General features: G+C 37.0%; 1 protein-coding gene across 2 annotated transcripts in view; it reads right to left on the minus strand.

The window, feature by feature from the left end:
• CHM (CHM Rab escort protein) overlaps positions 1 to 18,897 on the minus strand; it is a 198,247-nt gene that overhangs the window by 56,151 nt on the left and 123,199 nt on the right. For both annotated transcript variants that reach the window (XM_004283098.3, XM_033411551.2), the window contains exons 9-11: positions 15,932 to 16,009; positions 611 to 715; positions 141 to 204 (exon numbers count right to left, since the gene is read on the minus strand). In XM_004283098.3, coding sequence (XP_004283146.1) covers positions 141 to 204; positions 611 to 715; positions 15,932 to 16,009 — 247 coding nt within the window. The remainder of the gene's footprint in view (positions 1 to 140; positions 205 to 610; positions 716 to 15,931; positions 16,010 to 18,897) is intronic.

The raw sequence follows: 18,897 nt of genomic DNA on the forward strand, positions 1-18,897 counted from the left end.
CCATTATGTGTTTTTAAAATGCATTAAATGTATTAGTACATATTGGTTAATATATTTTATTTCACCGATGTTAATTTACACATATTACCATGTAGATTAAGTTAGTAACATGCTATTAAAAAGTACAGAACTGGAATTACCTGTTGATCCGAATCTGTTTTTAGTACAGACCTATCCGTAATCAAGACTGCCCTGGAGATCTGCCTGTAATGCAGAAAACAGTTAATAAGTGACTCAGATTCCATGGATAAATTTCATTTATATAGCTATACAACCACCAGAAGGCATGTTTCAAAGAACTGTTATGATAAAAGTGTCACCTCTCCAAACCAAGTCAAGTTCTGCTTTAATCTTTTCTTGGCTCATGAAAGGAGGATGTGTGACCTGGAGACAGACCCCAGCTGATGCAAAGGAGTCAACATTAGGCTAGGCTCCTCCACAAAACCAGACCTTATAAGAGAACAGTGGTAACACACTGAATATATCTTTGGTTTGGTATACATTTGCATCTTACTTGAAGAACAGAGTCATTCAGAAGTGTCAGTGTAATCACACAGATGAATTTCCCCGTTTCACCTTCCCTTGCAGAGTGGCTGGAGGGGTGCCTTACCTGTATTGCACATGCGAGCATGTGTTCTCAGAAAAGTAACTGTCTTCCACAAGGAAATGCTTAGAGATTATTCTCTGACCAAACTGATCTATGATTGCTTTACATCTACGAAGAAGATAAGCACAGAGAAATAGTTCTCATTAATGATTACATAATTGAGAAAATGAACATAATCAACTACCAATCTTGAATCTAAAACTAATGTCTTAAAAGACAAGATTTTTAAATTGCCTACAATTTCACATTTTTGGCACAAAACTTCACTAAACTGCAGAATATACATTCTTATTGCTATTTTGAAGTCTTTTAAACTATAAGATAAGTATAGACTAGAACTTATTTATTTTGAATGCTTAATAATAAGAATAAAGCTAGGACAAGTATTATTCTATAAGCTTTTCTAATGTTTAGGAACATAGAAGCTTTTTCTTTGTTTAGGAAACAGGCTTTTTTTTTTCCTTAACAGATCTAAGAAGAGGGGGAGGAAAAGTTGATTAAATATCTTGTTATATCATTCACAGCCTATAAAAGTCACTAAAGGCTTTTTATTTTTCTGTTAAGTGTCACTTTCTCTTTTGTTCAAGAATAGCTATCTTGTCCCACGTGTGATAATGTTTTAAACCAAAAAAATGGGATGGAGCTTCTTTTAATATCTGTTTCCACTTTACTCCAAAGGATGATCATATAAAGATTTCTTTCAAGTGCTGTTTCCAAATAAGGAAAACACTTATGCATGGACATTATCAGGTCTCTGTCATCTGATGTGTGTTGGGAAAATGAATCATATAGAACCCTCCACTGACCTTCTTTCAGTGTGTCTAGATAAAAGGATGAAAATTAGAATCCATCTCCTTACAGTGCCACAAGTTATAAATGTACTTTATAGGGCTCATTATCCAAACTAATGGACTAAGGGAAACATCCTTGAAATGGACTTACCAGCACTGACCAAGCCAGTATGCAATATTTCAGGAACTATATGCAAATGCCTGCATGTTTTCTATATCTTTTTATTATGGAAATAGCACAATTTACTTTTGTCACAGCTTTCCTTTCGGGACTAGAATTATTTTATTAGAAATACACTTATGTGTTGCTCCTCATAAAACGCAAGCAAATAATTTCAAACTTATGTCATATTTTAAATATACTGGTATAAATTAAAATATGTTACATCACTCTAAAAATAAGCCAAGTAAGAGCTATTTACCAGGCATAAAGGCATTAACAGTAAAATGACAAATACCCAAGGCCAATTGTGAGAGGAATTTAATGTGTATTTCCTAAAGGCAGATTATGATACGCTGATATTCTTGAATAAATGGCATGCCACTGTCATCAGGATAGACTATGATATCTCGTGATGTTAGATATACATATTTTAAATCAATTAACTACATATTAATGCATGTTATATTACATTAATATTTAGGTGATTTTTTTCCCCATCTCACCTTCATCCCACTTCCTTTCTCTTCCCCACTTATGTTTCTATGCATATCTCTTCACATTTCATTAACCTAGAGCTCTCATTTTATAATACTTAACTACATAAAGTATTTATACCTATTTTCCAAAATAAGTATTTAAAAACTGAAAGGCAAGTTACTCATTCAGTCTCCTGTTTTATTTATTTACTTATTTTTTTAATTAAAAAAAAAATTGGGGGGCTGTGCCGCGAGGCTTGTGGGATCTTAGTTTCCTGACCAGGGATCGAACCTGGGCCCTGGCAGTGAAAGTACCGAGCCCTAACCACTGGACCACCAGGGAATTCTCTCATTCTCTTGTTTAAGACATTCATATATAATTTAAAACACAAGGTACTTTGGCGAGGGAAAAGAGAAATCTGCTGATCCATCATGAAGCATTGATCCTTATTTGTCCTGGAAACACTGACAAGCCTTTTTCTTACCTTTAACTCAGAGACTATACAAAGTCAAGAGGGAATAATCTGGGCAGAAAAAAGAGAGTGTAAAAATCTTCTATATCTTGATAGGGATTTGGGTTATACAGATTTATCATCTGTCAGCACTCAGGTAATGAACACTTAAGATTTCGGCACTTTAGGGACTTTCTTGGTGATCCAGTGGCTAAGACACTCCCAATGCAGGGGGCCCGGGTTCAATCTCTGGTCAGAGAACTAGACGCTACCTGCATGCCACAACTAAAGAGCCCACATGCAGCAGTGAAGATCCTGCGTGCCACAACCAAGACCCAGCACAGCCTAAATAAATATTTAAAAAAAAAGATTTTTGCACTTTATCATATGTAAATATTATATCAGAAGAAAAAGCTGTAAACAAATATTAAACTCTAGTTAATGATATGTGTACTGAAGTGTTTAGGGTGAATTGTACTGATATCCGGAATTTACTGTGAAATGCTTAAAAACGGTGAATAGATGAACAGAGGGATGAATATTTGTGTAGACATATGATTAAGCAAGCATATTAAAATGTTAACTGCAGAATCTAGGTGGTGGATATATAGGTGATCATCTTGAAATTCTTTCAACATTGGCGCAGAGTTGAAAATTTTCACCATAAAATGTTGGAATCAAATTGAGAGAGGGAGCGATATTAGTACAAATCTTGGACTCCAGTCTAAGTCTTTGCAAAGGGCTCCCATTTAAATAAACCACACAACTAAACCTTGCCCTCAAGCTTGTGGAGAGCTCCTTGCTTGTAGGCTTCCAAACACTAATGGGGCTGCTTTGGTGGTAGCTACACCTTTGGTGACAGGCAGACATTGGTTTCAGAAATTACGGTATTAGAACTACTGAGGACCACTCAAGAGGGAAGGATGGGTGCATGGAGATTGGGGAGCTCAACTATGCAAGCACAATATGCCAATAAATGTGCCTCTTTATGCTGAAGCTTCTGGATGAAACAGTGATTCTTAGAGTAGAAGGAGGAGAAGGAAGCAAATCAGAATCACACCTGGGGGACTTTTTCAAATTATAAGTACCCCTGGAGATTCTGATAAGCTCCCAAATCCCAAGGAAGAATCACCATGTAGTGTGCCACAGTACTGTTGTATCTTTACGCTGTGCTAGGTGGAGAAAAGTCAAGAGCTATTGCTACAGAAAAAAATACTGATTTCTGCAGAAATTGAGGTGATGGTCACATATGCCTAGTCAGTCTGGTAGATGATAATACAACTTACCTGACAGTCTCACGCTAAAGTACTAAGGCTCTAGGCCTGAGCAAAGCTGTTCAAACCAAAATACATTTAAGTAAGTGATAAGATTTGTTTTCCGCTCAGATACTTACTTACTGTCATATATTAGGCCTAATTGGGAGAACAATGAGTAAAGGAATATTAATTTGGTACCTAGACTTAGACTTTGTATTACAAAGATTAATATAAAAATTATGACATTCAAGTAATGAAAAACAACAAAATGAAACAGTGCTGCCAGAGACATTAAAATATCCCCTTGTCCACCCCTCCCACATGAACCTGAGGAAGCCATTAAAGATTAACAACATTCTGGATTTAGTTGAGGGCCTTGCTGAGCCTCATAAATAGTAAATTGAGGAGGAACATGATAGGAATTTCCAGTTACACGGACACAATGACCAAGCTGATCATAAGAATCACTGAAGCCAGACAGAACATTTCTAGAGCTGAGCTTTCTAAATCAACAAATCACAACGGTTATTCAGTTCTTGGTTCAATGACATGAGGACATAAAGAGCAAAATGATGATAAGGAAGAAAACAATCAGCAAGATGAAAACTCTTTATCTGGAATTTGGCCCAGAAGATAAAAATAACATTAAAACAGGTATCCATTCTCTATAATCTTCAGAATTAATATCCCAACTGTTTTTATGATAAGGAATACATAAATCACATATGAAATCATGAAAAGGAAAATATATTAATTAAGGAAATTAGAAGATTCCCAGTAATTGAAGGAAACAAGATAATTCCCCCTACTCACTATGCCCTTCCATACTTTCTCAAACACTTTAGTTCAAATGCCACCTCTTCGATGAAACCATTCCAAAATGCCTATTACTCATTTTTCTTGGGTAAAAATCTACTCCAATAGTCTCAAACATGATTATAATTCCAAACCTATGGTTCTCTGTTGTAATCAATCCCAAGCTCTGTATCCATATTTTTAACTGTCTATTACCTATTTTTTCTGGATAGGTAATAGACAGTTAAATCATGGCTCCTCACATGTTCCCCCACTTGGAATCCCAGTCTCAGTTAATGGCATGACCAGCAGTTATAGAGTTTCCCTAGCTCAAAATCTCTCTTCCCACATCTAATCTGCTACTCAAAACTAGCCCCTTTTCTCCATCTCCACTGACACTGCCCTAGATTTTTGTTAAGTCTAATAAGGCATTGGACTGCTAACACATTGGTAGCTTATTTGTTTGACATAGTGTGTGGCATAACAACCATGTGCCAAGCACTGTTCTAAGAGGTGAAAGCTTGGGGGGGAGGGGCAGAGTATCAGGGAATGCTCTTTGGAGGAAGTGATATATTAGCTGCTTTTGAAGCAGTTAAAACCAGTTAAAACAAGCAAATAAGAAGAACATTTCAGCAGAAGGGCAGCATCTGCAGGGGTACAGAGGCAAGTAAGAGAAGTACAGGGAGGGAACCACAAGCAGTTCAGTGTTACTGACAATAAAATGGAAGCAGAGAGAGAAGAGAGATGAGCTGAGAGAGGCAGGCAAAGGTCAGACCCCAGAGTCTCATGTGTCATGTAAAAGGGTCTCAGACTTCATTCTGAAGTGATATAAAGTCACTGAAACTTTTTACATAGGGAGGGACAAAGCCAGATCTGCATACTGAACAGATCTCAATGTGTAATTATCTTACTAATTTATTTGTTCCTTAATGTCCCCCAGTAGACTCTAAGCTCCACAAGAACAAAGACCATGATTGTCTTGTTCTGTGCTGTATCTCCAGTGCCTGGCACGCAGATAACAACTGTTCATGGATGACTGAATAGATGGACGGATGATGGAAGTATTCCATGTACATGAATAGTGCAGAGACAGAAACAAAGATATAGAATCTCTGATTTAGCAGGTAAAGAATCTCTTTCCATCACAGTGCTTCTTCCAAATCACTTCCAATCACAGAACTTGTTAAAGTTCACTCATCTAGTAAGTGGGGAAGCCAGGGTACAGATCCAGGCCTACCTGACCTTAGAGCTTGTAATCTTTGTACACAAGGGCAAGATTCATGTTTTATTTATCTCTTTATCCCCATAGCAACTAGCATGTGGGTTGGTGGAGGTTAAATATCTAGAATATTACCACTATCATTTTGCAAATAGGACATACTAAAATCAGAAATTCAGCAATTTTCCTACAATGACAAATGGTATTAAGAATCAGTCACCTCACGCTTGGTCTAACATACTATTCATTACTAATTTCCAAGTACCTGGGAAAGGTAGAGTTATTCCTGACATCAGAGAAAAAGATATCTCAAGAAATAGTAATAGCAGGAAATCTAGTAAGTGAGACAGTTGAAGTTCACAAGAACACTAGCTGAAGTAATTAGATTCAGACTACTGGTTACAGACATGTCTGGTCCAAGGTTATCCATACCCTACCCTAATATCAAATACTACACTGCTAAATGGCCAAATCTAATGTACAGGAGTTTTACATGGTCAGCACTGCTGCAAAGAAAAAGAAAGCTGCTCAACAAGAGCATTCAGTGTCTCCAGAAACAGTCAACAGAGGGGTTCAGTATTAGAACTTAATGAGAGGGTAGAGAAAAGAACTACTGATATCCATGTCCTCTAAAAATTAGTAAAGCAGAGTCAATGGATAATATAGCCAAGAGAGCACAGTCAATGTAGATCTCCGGAGAGCAAATTAAACAAAAATGAAAAATAAGACAACACAAGTTTTTCTTATGAAAAAGAAATACTTTGAAGACCAGGTTCAAGATGGCGGAGAAGAAGGATGTGTTCTCACTCCTTCTTGAGAGACCACCAGAATCACGACTAACTGCTGAACAATCATCGACAGGAAGACACTGGAACTCACCATAAAGAATACCCCACATCCAAAGACAAAGGAGAAGCCACAGTGAGATGGTAGAGGGGCGCAATCACAATAAAATCAAATCCCATAACTGCTGGGTGGGTGACTCACAAACTGGAGAACACTTATATCACAGAAGTCCACCCACTGGAGTGAAGGTTCTGAGTCCCACATAAGGCTTCCCAACCTGGGGGTCCGGCAAAGGGAGGAGGAATTCCTAGAGAATCAGAATTTGAAGGCTAGCAGGATTTGATTGCAGGACTTTGACAGGACTGGGGGAAACAGAGACTCCATTCTTGGAAGGCACACACAAAGTAGTGTGTGCATCGGGACCCAGAGGAAGGAGCAGTGACCCCATAGGAGACTGAACCAGACCTATCTGCTAGTGTTGGAGGGTCTTCTGCAGAGGCAGGGGGTGGCTGTGTCTCACTGAGAGGACAAAGACACTGGCAGCAGAAGTTCTGGGAAGTACTTACTGGCGTGAGCCCTCCCAGAGTCCACCATTAGCCCCACCAAAGAGCCTGGGTAGGCTCCAGTGTTGGGTCCTCTCAGGCCAAACAGCCAACAGGGAGGGAACCCAGCCCCACCCAACAGCAGACAAGTGGATTAAAGTTTTACTGACCTCTGCCCACCAGAGCAACAGCCAGCTCTACCCACCACCAGTTCCTCCCATCAGGAAACTTGCACAAGCCTCTCAGACACTCTCATCCACCAGAGGGCAGACAGCAGAAGCAAGAAGAATTACAATCCTGAAGCCTGTGGACCAAAAACCACATTCACAGAAAGATAGACAAGATGAAAAGGCAGAGGGCTATGCACCAGATGAAGGAAAAAGATAAAACCCCAGAAAAACAACTAAACGAAGTGGAGATAGGCAACCTTCCAGAAAAATAATTCAGAAAAATGATAGTGAAGATGACCCAGGACCTCGGAAAAAGAATGGAAGCAAAGATCGAGAAGGTGCAAGAAATGTTTAACAAAGACCTAGAAGAATTAAAGAACAAACAAACAGAGATGAACAATACAATAACTGCAATGAAAAAAACACTAGAAGGAATCACTAGCAGAATAACTGAGGCAGAAGAATGGATAAGTGACATAGAAGACAGAATGGTGGAATTCACTGCTGTGGAAAAGAAAAAAGAAAAAAGAATGAAAAGAAATGAAGACAGTCTAAGAGACCTCTGGGACAACATTAAACACAACAACATTCGCATTACAGGTGTCCCAGAAGGAGAAGAGAGAGAGAAAGGACCCGAGAAAATATGTGAAGAGATTATAGTTGAAAACTTCCCTGACATGGGAAAAGAAATAGCCACCAAAGTACAGGAAGTGCAGAAAGTCCCAAACAGGATAAACCCAAGGAGAAACACGCCGAGACACATAGTAATCAAATTGGCAAAAATTAAAGACAAATAAAAATTACTGAAAGCAGCAAGGGAAAAAGGACAAATAACATACAAGGGAACTCCCATAAGGTTAACAGCAGATTTCTCAGCAGAAACTCTACAAGCCAGAAGGGAGTGGCATGACATATTTAAAGTGATGAAAGAGAAGAACCTACAACCAAGATTACTCTACCCGGCAAGGATCTCATTCAGATTTGGAGAAATCAAAAGCTTTACAGACAAGCAAAAACAAAGAGAATTCAGCACCACCAAACCAGCTCTACAAAAAATGCTAAAGGAACTTCTCTAAGTGGGAAACACAACAGAAGAAAAGGACCTACAAAAACAAACCCAAAACAATTAAGAAAATGGTAATAGGAAAATACATATTGATAATTACCTTAAATATGAATGGATTAGATGCTCCAACCAAAAGACACAGGCTCGCTGAATGGATACAAAAACAAGACCCATATATATGCTATCTACAAGAGACCCACTTCAGACCTAGGGACACATACAGCTTGAAAGTGAGGGGATGGAAAAAGATTTTCCATGCAAATGGAAACCAAATGAAAGCTGGAGTAGCTATACTCATATCAGATAAAATAAACTTTAAAATAAAGAATGGTACAAGAGACAAGGAAGGACACTACATAATGATTAAGGGATCAATCCAGGAAGAAGATAAAACAATTATAAATATATATGCACCCAACACAGGAGCACCTCAATACACAATGCAAATGCTAACAGCTAAAAAAGAGGAAATCAACAGTAACACAATAATAGTGGGGGACTTTAACACCTCACTTACACCAATGGACATTATCCAAACAGAAATTTAATAAGGAAACACAAGCTTTAAATGACATGACAGACCACACAGATTTACTTGATATTTATAGGACATTCCATCCAAAAACAGCAGATGACACTTTCTTCTCAAGTACGCATGGAACATTCTCCAGGATAGATCACATCTTGGGTCACAAATCAAGCATCAGTAAATTTAAGAACATTGAAATCATATCAAGCATCTTTTCTGACCACAACGCTATGAGATTAGAAATCAATTACAGGGAAAAATACGTAAAAAACACAAACACACGGAGGCTAAACAATACGTTACTAAATAACCGGGAGATCACTGAATCAAAGTGGAAATCAAAAAATACCTAGAGACAAATGACAATGAAAACACGATGATCCAAAACCTATGGGATGCAGCAAAAGCAGTTCTAAGAGGGATGTCTACAGCAATAGAAGCCTACCTCAAGAAACAAGAAAAATCTCAAATAAACAATCTAACCTTACGCCTAAAGGAACTAAAGAAAGAAGAACAAACAAAACCCAAAGTTAGCAGAAGGAAAGAATTCATAAAGATCAGAGCAGAAATAAATGAAATAGAAACAAAGAAAACAATAGCAAAGATCAATAAAACTAAAAGCTGGTTCTTTGAGAAGATAAACAAAATTGATAAACCATTAGCCAGACTCATCAAGAAAAAGAGGGAGAGGACTCAAATCAATAACATTAGAAATGATAAAGGAGAAGTTACAACAGACATTGCACAAATACAAAGCATCCTAAGAGACTACAACAAGCAACTCTATGCTAATAAAATGGACAACCTGGAAGAAATGGCCAAATTCTTAGAAAGGTATAACCTTCCAAGACTGAACCAGGAAGTAATAGAAAATATAAGCAGACCAATCACAAGTAATGAAATTGAAACTGTGATTAAAATCTTCCAACAAACAAAAGTCCAGGACCAGATGGCTCCACAGGTGAATTCTACCAAACATTTAGAGAAGAGCACACACCCATCCTTCTCAAACTCTTCCAAAAAATTGCAGAAGAAGGAAGACTCCCAAATTCATCCTATGGGGCCACCACACCCTGATACCAAAACCAGACAAAGATACTACAGAAAAAAAAATTACAGACTAATATCACTGATGAATATAGATGCAAAAATCCTCAACAAAATACTAGCAAACAAATCCAACAACACATTAAAAGGACCATACATCATGATCAAGTGGGATTTATCCAAGGGATGCAAGGATTCTTCAATATACACAAATCAATCAATGTGATAAACCATATTAACAAATTGAAGAAGAAAAACCATATGATCATCTCAATAGATGCAGAAAAAGCTTTCAACAAAATTCAACACCCATTTATGATAAAAACTCTCCAGAAAGTGGGCCTAGAGGAAACCTACCTCAACATAATAAAGGCCATATACATCAAACCCACAGCAAACATCATTCTCAATGATGAAAAACTGAAAGCATTTCCTCTAAGATCAGGAACAAGACAAGGATGTCCACTCTCGCCACTATTATTCAACATAGTTTTGGAAGTCCTAGCTATGGCAGTAAGAGAAGAAAATGAAATAAAAGGAATCCAAATTGGAAAAGAAGAAGTAAAACTGTCACTGTTTACCCATGACATGATACTATACATAGAGAATACTAACGATGCCACCAGAAAACTACTAGAGCTAATCAATGAATTTGGTAAAGTAGCAGGATACAAAATTAATGCACAGAAATCTCTTGCATTCCTATACACTAATGATGAAAAATCTGAAAGAGAAATCAAGGAAACACTCCCATTTACCATTACAACAAAAAGAATAAAATACCTAGGAACAAACCTACCTAGGGAGACAAAAGACCTGTATGCAGAAAACTATAAGACACTGATGAAAGAAATTAAAGATAATACAAACAGATGGAGAGATATCCCATGTTCTTGGATTGGAAGAATGAATATTGTGAAAATGACTATACTACCCAAAGCAATCTACAGATTCAATGCAATCCCTATCAAATTCCCAATGGCATTTTTTACAGAACTAGAACAAAAATCTTAAAATTTGTATGGAGACACAAAAGACCCCGAATAGCCAAAGCAGTCTTGAGGGAAAAAAACGGAGGTGGAAGAATCAGACTCCCTGACTTCAGACTATACTACAAAGCTACAGTAATCAAGACAATATGGTACTGGCACAAAAAAAGAAATATAGATCAATGGAACAGGATAGACAGCCCAGAGATAAACCCATGCACCTATGGTCAACTAATCTATGACAAAGGAGGCAAGGATATGCAATGGAGAAAAGCCAGTCTCTTCAATAATTGGTGCTGGGAAAACTGGACAGCTACATGTAAAAGAATGAAATTAGAACACTCCCTAACACCATAAACAAAAATAAACTCAAAATGGATTAGAGACCTAAATGTAAGACCAGACACTATAAAACTCTTAGAGGAAAACATAGGAAGAGCACTCTTTGACATAAATCATAGCAAGATCTCTTTTGATCCATCTCCTAGAGTAATGGAAATAAAAACAAAAATAAACAAATGGGACCTAATGAAACTTCAAAGCTTTTGCAAAGCAAAGGAAACTACAAACAAGACAAAAAGACAACCCTCAGAATGGGAGAAAATACCTGCAAATGAATCAACGGACAAAGGATTAATCTCCAAAATATATAAACAGCTCATGCAGCTCAATATTAAAAAAAAAAAACAACCCAACCAAAAAATGGGCAGAAGACCTAAACAGACATTTCTCCAAAGAAGACATACAGATGGCCAAGAAGCATATGAAAAGCTCCTCAACATTACTAATTATTAGAGAAATGCAAATCAAAACTACAATGAGGTATCACCTCACACCAGTTAGAATGGGCATCATCAGAAAATCTACAAACGACAAATGCTGGAGAGGGTGTGGAGAAAAGGGAACCCTCTTGCACTGTTGGTGGGAATGTAAATTGATACAGCCACTATGGAGAACAGTATGGTGGTTCCCTAAAAAACTAAAAATAGAACTACCATACAACCCAGCAATCCCACTACTGGGCATATACCCTGAGAAGACCATAATTCATAAAGACACATACACCACAATGTTCGCTGCAGCACTATTAACAATAGCCAGGTCATGGAAGCAACCTAAATGCCCATCAACAGATGAATGGATAAAGAAGATGTGGTACATATATATACAATGGAATATTACTCAGCCATAAAAAGGAACGAAATTGGGTCATTTGTAGAGACGTGGATGAATCTAGAGACTGTCATACAGAGTGAAGTATGTCAGAAAGAGAAAAACAAATATTGTATATTAATGCATACATGTGGAACCTAGAAAAATGGTACAGATGAACTGGTTGGCAGGGCAGAAATTTAGACACAGATGTAGAGAACAAACTTATGTACACCAAGGGGGGAAAGCGGCAGGTGGTGGTGGTGGTGGTGGTGTGATGAACTGGGAGATTGGGATTGACATATAAACACTAATGTGTATAAAATGGATAACTAAAAAGAACCTGCTGTATAAAAAAATAAATAAAATAACATTCAAAAATTTAAAAGAATAAATAAACCTTGATCTTTGGGGAAAAAAATGAAAAATAAGATCTAGCTGAAAATAAGCATGCATTTAGTTACATATTCCATATTTCTCCTCTCAACATTGGTATGATACTTTGATGTGTAATCACCACGCTAAACTCAATGCTATGATCATTTATGCTTCTATCAGGTTTCCTCAGTGAAAGGTGAAAAGAAAAGCACAAAAGAGGCTATCATCAGTTTTTAATCTTCGTTCATTCATTTAACACAAAGCTACTGCGTATAATGGGTGATCGGAAACTGCCTTGGTTCTGGAGATAAAGAAGTGAGACCCTGACTTTTTTTAGGGGGAATTTACAATCATAAAAGGGGACCTGAGTTGGGGGGCTGGGTTCTGATCTAGTCTGTGGGATCAGGAAATAAACTTAGACCTTAGACCTGAAGCATGGTTAGCTCTTAACTACACCGAAGAGTAAAGGGGATGTCAAGTGTTCCTTATAGGAAAATTGGGGAAAAAAAGGCAATCTAAAACCATAAGGAGACAAATACAAACATCTGCAGATTCCTTGATTAATACGCCAATTACACTTAGAATAAACAATTAGTCAACCTGGATTGCTTAAAAAGAAATGTATGCTGGATATGCCCAAATATAAACTCAAGTTTTTCCCCTCAAAAAATTATCCCTCACTTTATATTCAAGTCCTAACAAAACATCTCCTATTACTGGTAGGTCTCTCAATTATTTGATTTTGAATGACAAAATAGTATTTGGGAAAGATACATTAGCCTGAGTCAACTTCAATCAATGCTAGCTTTAGATGTTTATAGAGACTCTTTGAGTTGATAGAATGGATATTTTAAAGAAGCAAAATTTCATAATTACTAGCAAAGATATGAATTTACAATTTTGAAGTACTGGTTGTCTCTTAAAAGAAACCTTTTAAAGATCCCATACACAATTTAGTATAGTGAGAATACTGTAGATATCATGAATATTATAAATGCAGGTCAAAGTTTTAACTGTCCCACTATTAAGGAATTAAATAGTTATGGCTTGGAATAAGTTTTCCAGCATGAGAATCATATGCAGAATACAAAATGGCTGTATCTTAACCACCCCAAGATGGACAAGAAAAAGATATTCACTGGAAAACTGAGGTTCTAGTAAAATAATAATAAATAGCATAAGTAGACATCTTGCTATTTCATTTACATTCATTAAAGTAGACACATACAAGTTGTTTGAACATTTTTTTCAATTTCTCACTGGGATTGAAGATAACCCAGTATGTGAGAATGGACTACATTTGGGCATATAAAACATCTTAAAATAACTTACTTCTAAGTGTTAAGGAGAAACTAAGTACTTTCAGTAACTCAACTGAAGCATGTCATAGCTGGAGGAGACTCGAAAACTACTGCAGAGTCCATCTAACTCATCTTGCAGATAAGGGAACTGGCCCAGAGAAAACTGACTTGTGTCCACTGTCACTCATGGCAGTGACAGAGTTCCATGTCTTCTTTCACTCCAGGGTTACCTGACCATTGCATGCCTTCAGAGTCATTAGAGAATAACTGTTATGTTTGAGGTCCTTCTACAAAGATGTAAAAGAAATGAATTAAGACCTAGAGTCCCCAGTCCATCATGGAACATAGTACCACTGGCTAAATCCTGAACTTTACCTTACAGATCAGTATTTTTTAGTGTCATCTAAGGAGAACCTACATTATATTCATTTGGGGGTGTTCCTTAAAACTGCAAATTCCCTGGCTCCACTCTAAGCACATTATCCAATTTCACTCTCTCAGCGTGAGGCACAGAAATGTGTATTTTTTTTAACAAGTTTACCTAGTGATTCATAGGCACATTAAAATTTGAAAACTACCAAACTTTGGTCGTTAGACCCTTAGCCCTCAGCTATCTGTTGCAACTGAAATCTGCAGCAGACCACAAAGAAGAGTTCTTCTGTTCAGAGTTTGTAATAAAAACTAAGTCAAAGTTAAGGTAAATGTAGCCTTTAGTTCAACAGATGTTTTTACTGTACTAACATATCCTTTTTTTTTTTAAACAAACATGAGCCATGCAAATTCTTCATGTCACTAAAAGTAACGTGTAGGACTGGAATGAGGCCCCCAAAAGGTAAAAGAATCTAAGTAAATAAACACCAAACAAGCAATTCATTATCTGCCTTTCCATCATGGGTACATACTCATGCTTCAAAATGAATGCATAAGGAAAAATGACTCTAAGAGTCATAAAGACAACTATTCCTTCATGAACCTCCACAGAGCCCTTCACGCATCAATATATGAGTATCTTGGGCCTTCAGAGTGGATTTTTTCACTGTAGATTATCATACTTCATTTACGTAGTACCTTTCTGTTAAATTGCTAAAAGTAAATTATAAGCCTTTAAACCATGTGCCTATTTTATCTTATAGTAGAGAATTACTTTTCTAAAGCAAATTCACTGTTTAACTATTACATATTCTAGTTGAATTTGTTCTCCACCATATCTTGAAATACTAGTAGTGCACTATAACTGGCTTGTAAGAAGTTAACAGACATTTTATGCTACTTAGACTATAGAGAATTACTGTAAAATGAAAAAAACACCTTAAAATTTATATTTTTAAGCTTCCAGTTCAAGATATTAAGGTATTTTATGACCTGAAAAATACTATTTCTTTATATACCCCTAAAAAGTCACACAAGAGATATAGGTCAGTATATGCTTAAGAACATATAACAAAAAAGAAAAATACATAGTAAATTAAATAGCTCCTAAAACTTGATCCAGTTGACCCATTTAAGTTTCAATGTAAACCCCAGATATCGAAGAATACTACTTATTTAGTGTAATTTAGACAACAGCATATGCTAGTAACTAAATAATAAATCCTAGAAAAATATAGCTGAAATATAAAAATACACAGATAAATAGACTGTGCTCAGCTTTCTTTAAAAGCAGGTACATCCTTATTTCAATCCTAAACCAGACTGTAGACCTGATACGGTTGTAAAATAATTTATCCTCAGATAACAGGGCAGCATAGTTTATGACAACAATCTACCTAAAAACTCATTAAAGTCTTTTCTCTTGGAGTGACATGCATTATCAGCACAGATTAATCTGATGAGTCTTTAGGTGAGCTCCATTTTTAAAAATGCAATAACAGAGGGCTTTGTTGTCATCTGATAAAAATCAATTAGAGGAGGTAAGGCCATAAGGAAAACTAACATCACTCATCACCCACCCCCGGCAGCTGAAATGATTTGTCTTCCAAGCTTGGATGATCAGGAGCTATAGTCATATTGTAGGGAAATTAATTTAGTTTCTATATTCTGAACTCACTTTCCTTGTTCTGGAGGATGTAAACACAAATTACTTTTAATCAAGGTTGATATGTTATTAATACCAAGGAGGATCTTTGAAGAATCATTTTTTAAAAATTGAATTTAGCATTTTTCACTTGTGCTTGGGATGTAAATATAGGAAGGTAACTTATATCATCCTCACTTTCCAGATTCTTTGTCCACGACAAGGCACTGTACCAAATGGCGAAGACAATAGATTCCACCAAACACTGCACACATCCTAGGAAGAGAATAGGAAAATGAGGATTAGAATTCTTGAGTTCAAAATTAGGGTAACATAATATTCTTTTAAATATCTAACATTTAATAAATTTAATTGGTCTTAGAGAAAAAAGATTTTGACAATTTATTACCTTTTCTATCATGGTATTAAGAATCTCTCAGAGGTAAGATTAGTAATATTTTAATGCAGCACAGGTAATAGTGCTAATAATACAATGTGGAAGCCTAGAATTGAGACCAAGCCAAAAGTGTCCCTAAGCAAAGTTCAGCTACCCCCAACACCAAACCAGCTACTGACTGAGATACATAGGCTACAAATAGCCTCAAGAGGTGATGAATGAGACCCCCCCCTCAACAGAAGTGACCGCAAATAAATGTTAAGGAAGAAACAAGCAGGGAAAGCTCTGGAGGTTTACCATAAAAGTAAGCAAAAACTAAACCAGGAACTGAAAACCAGAGCAGTAAGCACAAGAGTTAATGCTACAGAAGCTCTAAGAAGTTTGCCTAACTCATGAATCTAAGGGCTGGGGTTTTAATGTCCATCCACATAGGGAAAAGAGAGGCCTTAGGATCCAAACAAGGCAGGGAGTAGAGAATAAGATATTCTCTAACAACACCTGGATCCTTAAAAGGACTCAGTGAAAAGGTGATCGAGGTAGAAAATCCAATGACTACAAGAGAGAGAAAACATAAATTGTTTTACCTAAAGCCCTGTGTGGAAGAAGATATATATATATATATATACCTCTATATTTATAACCAGTGGTCTGCTCTCACACAGGTTGGGAATTTGAAATTACACTACTACATGATCCAAGAAACCCTTAACCAATAAAACATCACTAAAGTGGCTCTGGGTACCCCCTGGGTATCCCCTGGAAACTTGGTGGAAGCAACCGCTAAAACTTTCTGGAGCAATATGACCTCAACCCAGGCCACATGAGATTGTCACAGAGTTCCCTTATGATGAGTTTATAATCTAAAATTATACAACAGATGAAGAAACACATCTTATCCTGAGTGAGAATTACTGGACACAATAAACAGCAGGATTAGATTCCCAAAACACTTTACTTAGATAGTAGAGCTATCAGAGATTATAAAATGGGTATGCTTAAAAGGGATGAATTAAAAACATAAGAATGATGGAAAGTCCAGGAAGAAGACTGTGGTAGGCTGAATAATGCCCCCATTACAGATGTTCACATCCTAATCCCTGCAACCTGTGGATATGTTCTCTTACACAGCAAGAGGGTCTCTAAAGATGTGATTAAATTAAGGATCTTGAGCTGGAGAGGTTATCCTGGATTATCCCAGTGGGTGCGATGTCATCGGAAAAGTACTTTAAAAAAGGAAGCAGAAGGGTCAAAGTCAGTGAAGATTTTGAGGATGGAAACAGAGGTCAGAGTGATGCTACTGCTAGAAGGGGGTCACAAGCCAAGGAATGTAGGGGCCCTATATAAGCTGGAAAAGACAAGAAACAAATTCTCTCCTAGAGCCCCAAGAAGGAAGATAGCCCTGCCTACCCATTTTAGACTTAAGACCTCCAGGACCATAATATAATAACTTGTATGGTTTTAAGCTAATAAGTTTGTGGTGATTTGTTATGGCAGCAATAGCAAACTAATATAAAGACTTCTAAGTATATGAATATGATTATGACAGACGTGGCATTACAGACCAATGGGGAAAGAATGGACCATTGAACAAGTGGTTTTGAGACAACTGTTTCACACCATATTCAGAATCAATCCCAGGTAGATGAAAGGTATAACTATAAAATGCAAAGCTTCTAGAATATAGGAGGATATACATTTGTGCTCAGGGGAAAGAAATATTTCTTGAATAAGATACAAAAAGCAAAATCATAGAGAAAATCTTGAAAAAATGAAGTATTTTAAAATTATAAACATCTGGACAACAAAAGAAAATGAAAAGCCACAGGCTAGGAAAGATATGTGCAAATATCTTACAAATTATTTAAAAATATCAGTTTGGATAATAATTTGGCCATGTCTAATAAAGTTGACGATGCATACGCCTACAGTGCAGCAATTCTATTAGGCATAAATCTTACAAAGACTCTCAGACACATATACAAAAGAAGACGTGTATAAAAATATTTGTTGCTGCATTTTTTTTAGACAGCAAAACATAGTGGTTATGGGGAAGGATTCTGACTGCCTGAGTTTATACCTCAGCTATTCCACCTACTGACTGTGTGACCTTGAACAAGGCATTTAGCCTCTATGTATCCTATTTTCTTCATCTGTGGAATGAGAATAATAGTATTTATATCACAGAGGATTCTTCTGGGAATTAAATGAGTTAATATTTGTAAAGAAGCTACACAGTGCCTGTCATACAGTATTACATAAAGCATTCATTAAATAAATAAATATAGGTACTACTTGATATACATCACATGCAACTCAAATGTCCATCAAGAGGAGAATGAACAAAAGGAAATGTGGTATATTCATATGTGTAATAAAGAATTTAACCTGGCCCACAAAGACGTCCGGCCTTTGTTCTTGGCTTCTGGGAGGTTATCTCTAAGCCCTTGGAATGCCAAGCCTAAAAGAAGTGTCCTTGTTTGTGTGTAGCCCTTGGGTCACCAGACAGTCTAACAATATGACTTAGGGTGAGGGCTGGCCACACCAGAGAGTCTTAGGGTGGGAACTAGTCATGCCAGAAAGACCAAAGTGTGATTTAGGGTGGAGACTTTGGGAACTGTGGTATTTCAGTTAACCTCTGGTGGGGCTGGAGACTGAGATCAGCCCCATGGGCAAATCAGTCACACCTGAGTGATGGAGCTCCAATGAAAACTCTGGACACTGAAGCTCTGCTGAGCCTCCCTGGTTAGCCATCCTCTGTGCATACTGC

The sequence above is a fragment of the Orcinus orca genome, chromosome X (assembly GCF_937001465.1).
Source record: "Orcinus orca chromosome X, mOrcOrc1.1, whole genome shotgun sequence".
Taxonomy (NCBI): Eukaryota; Metazoa; Chordata; class Mammalia; order Artiodactyla; family Delphinidae; genus Orcinus; species Orcinus orca.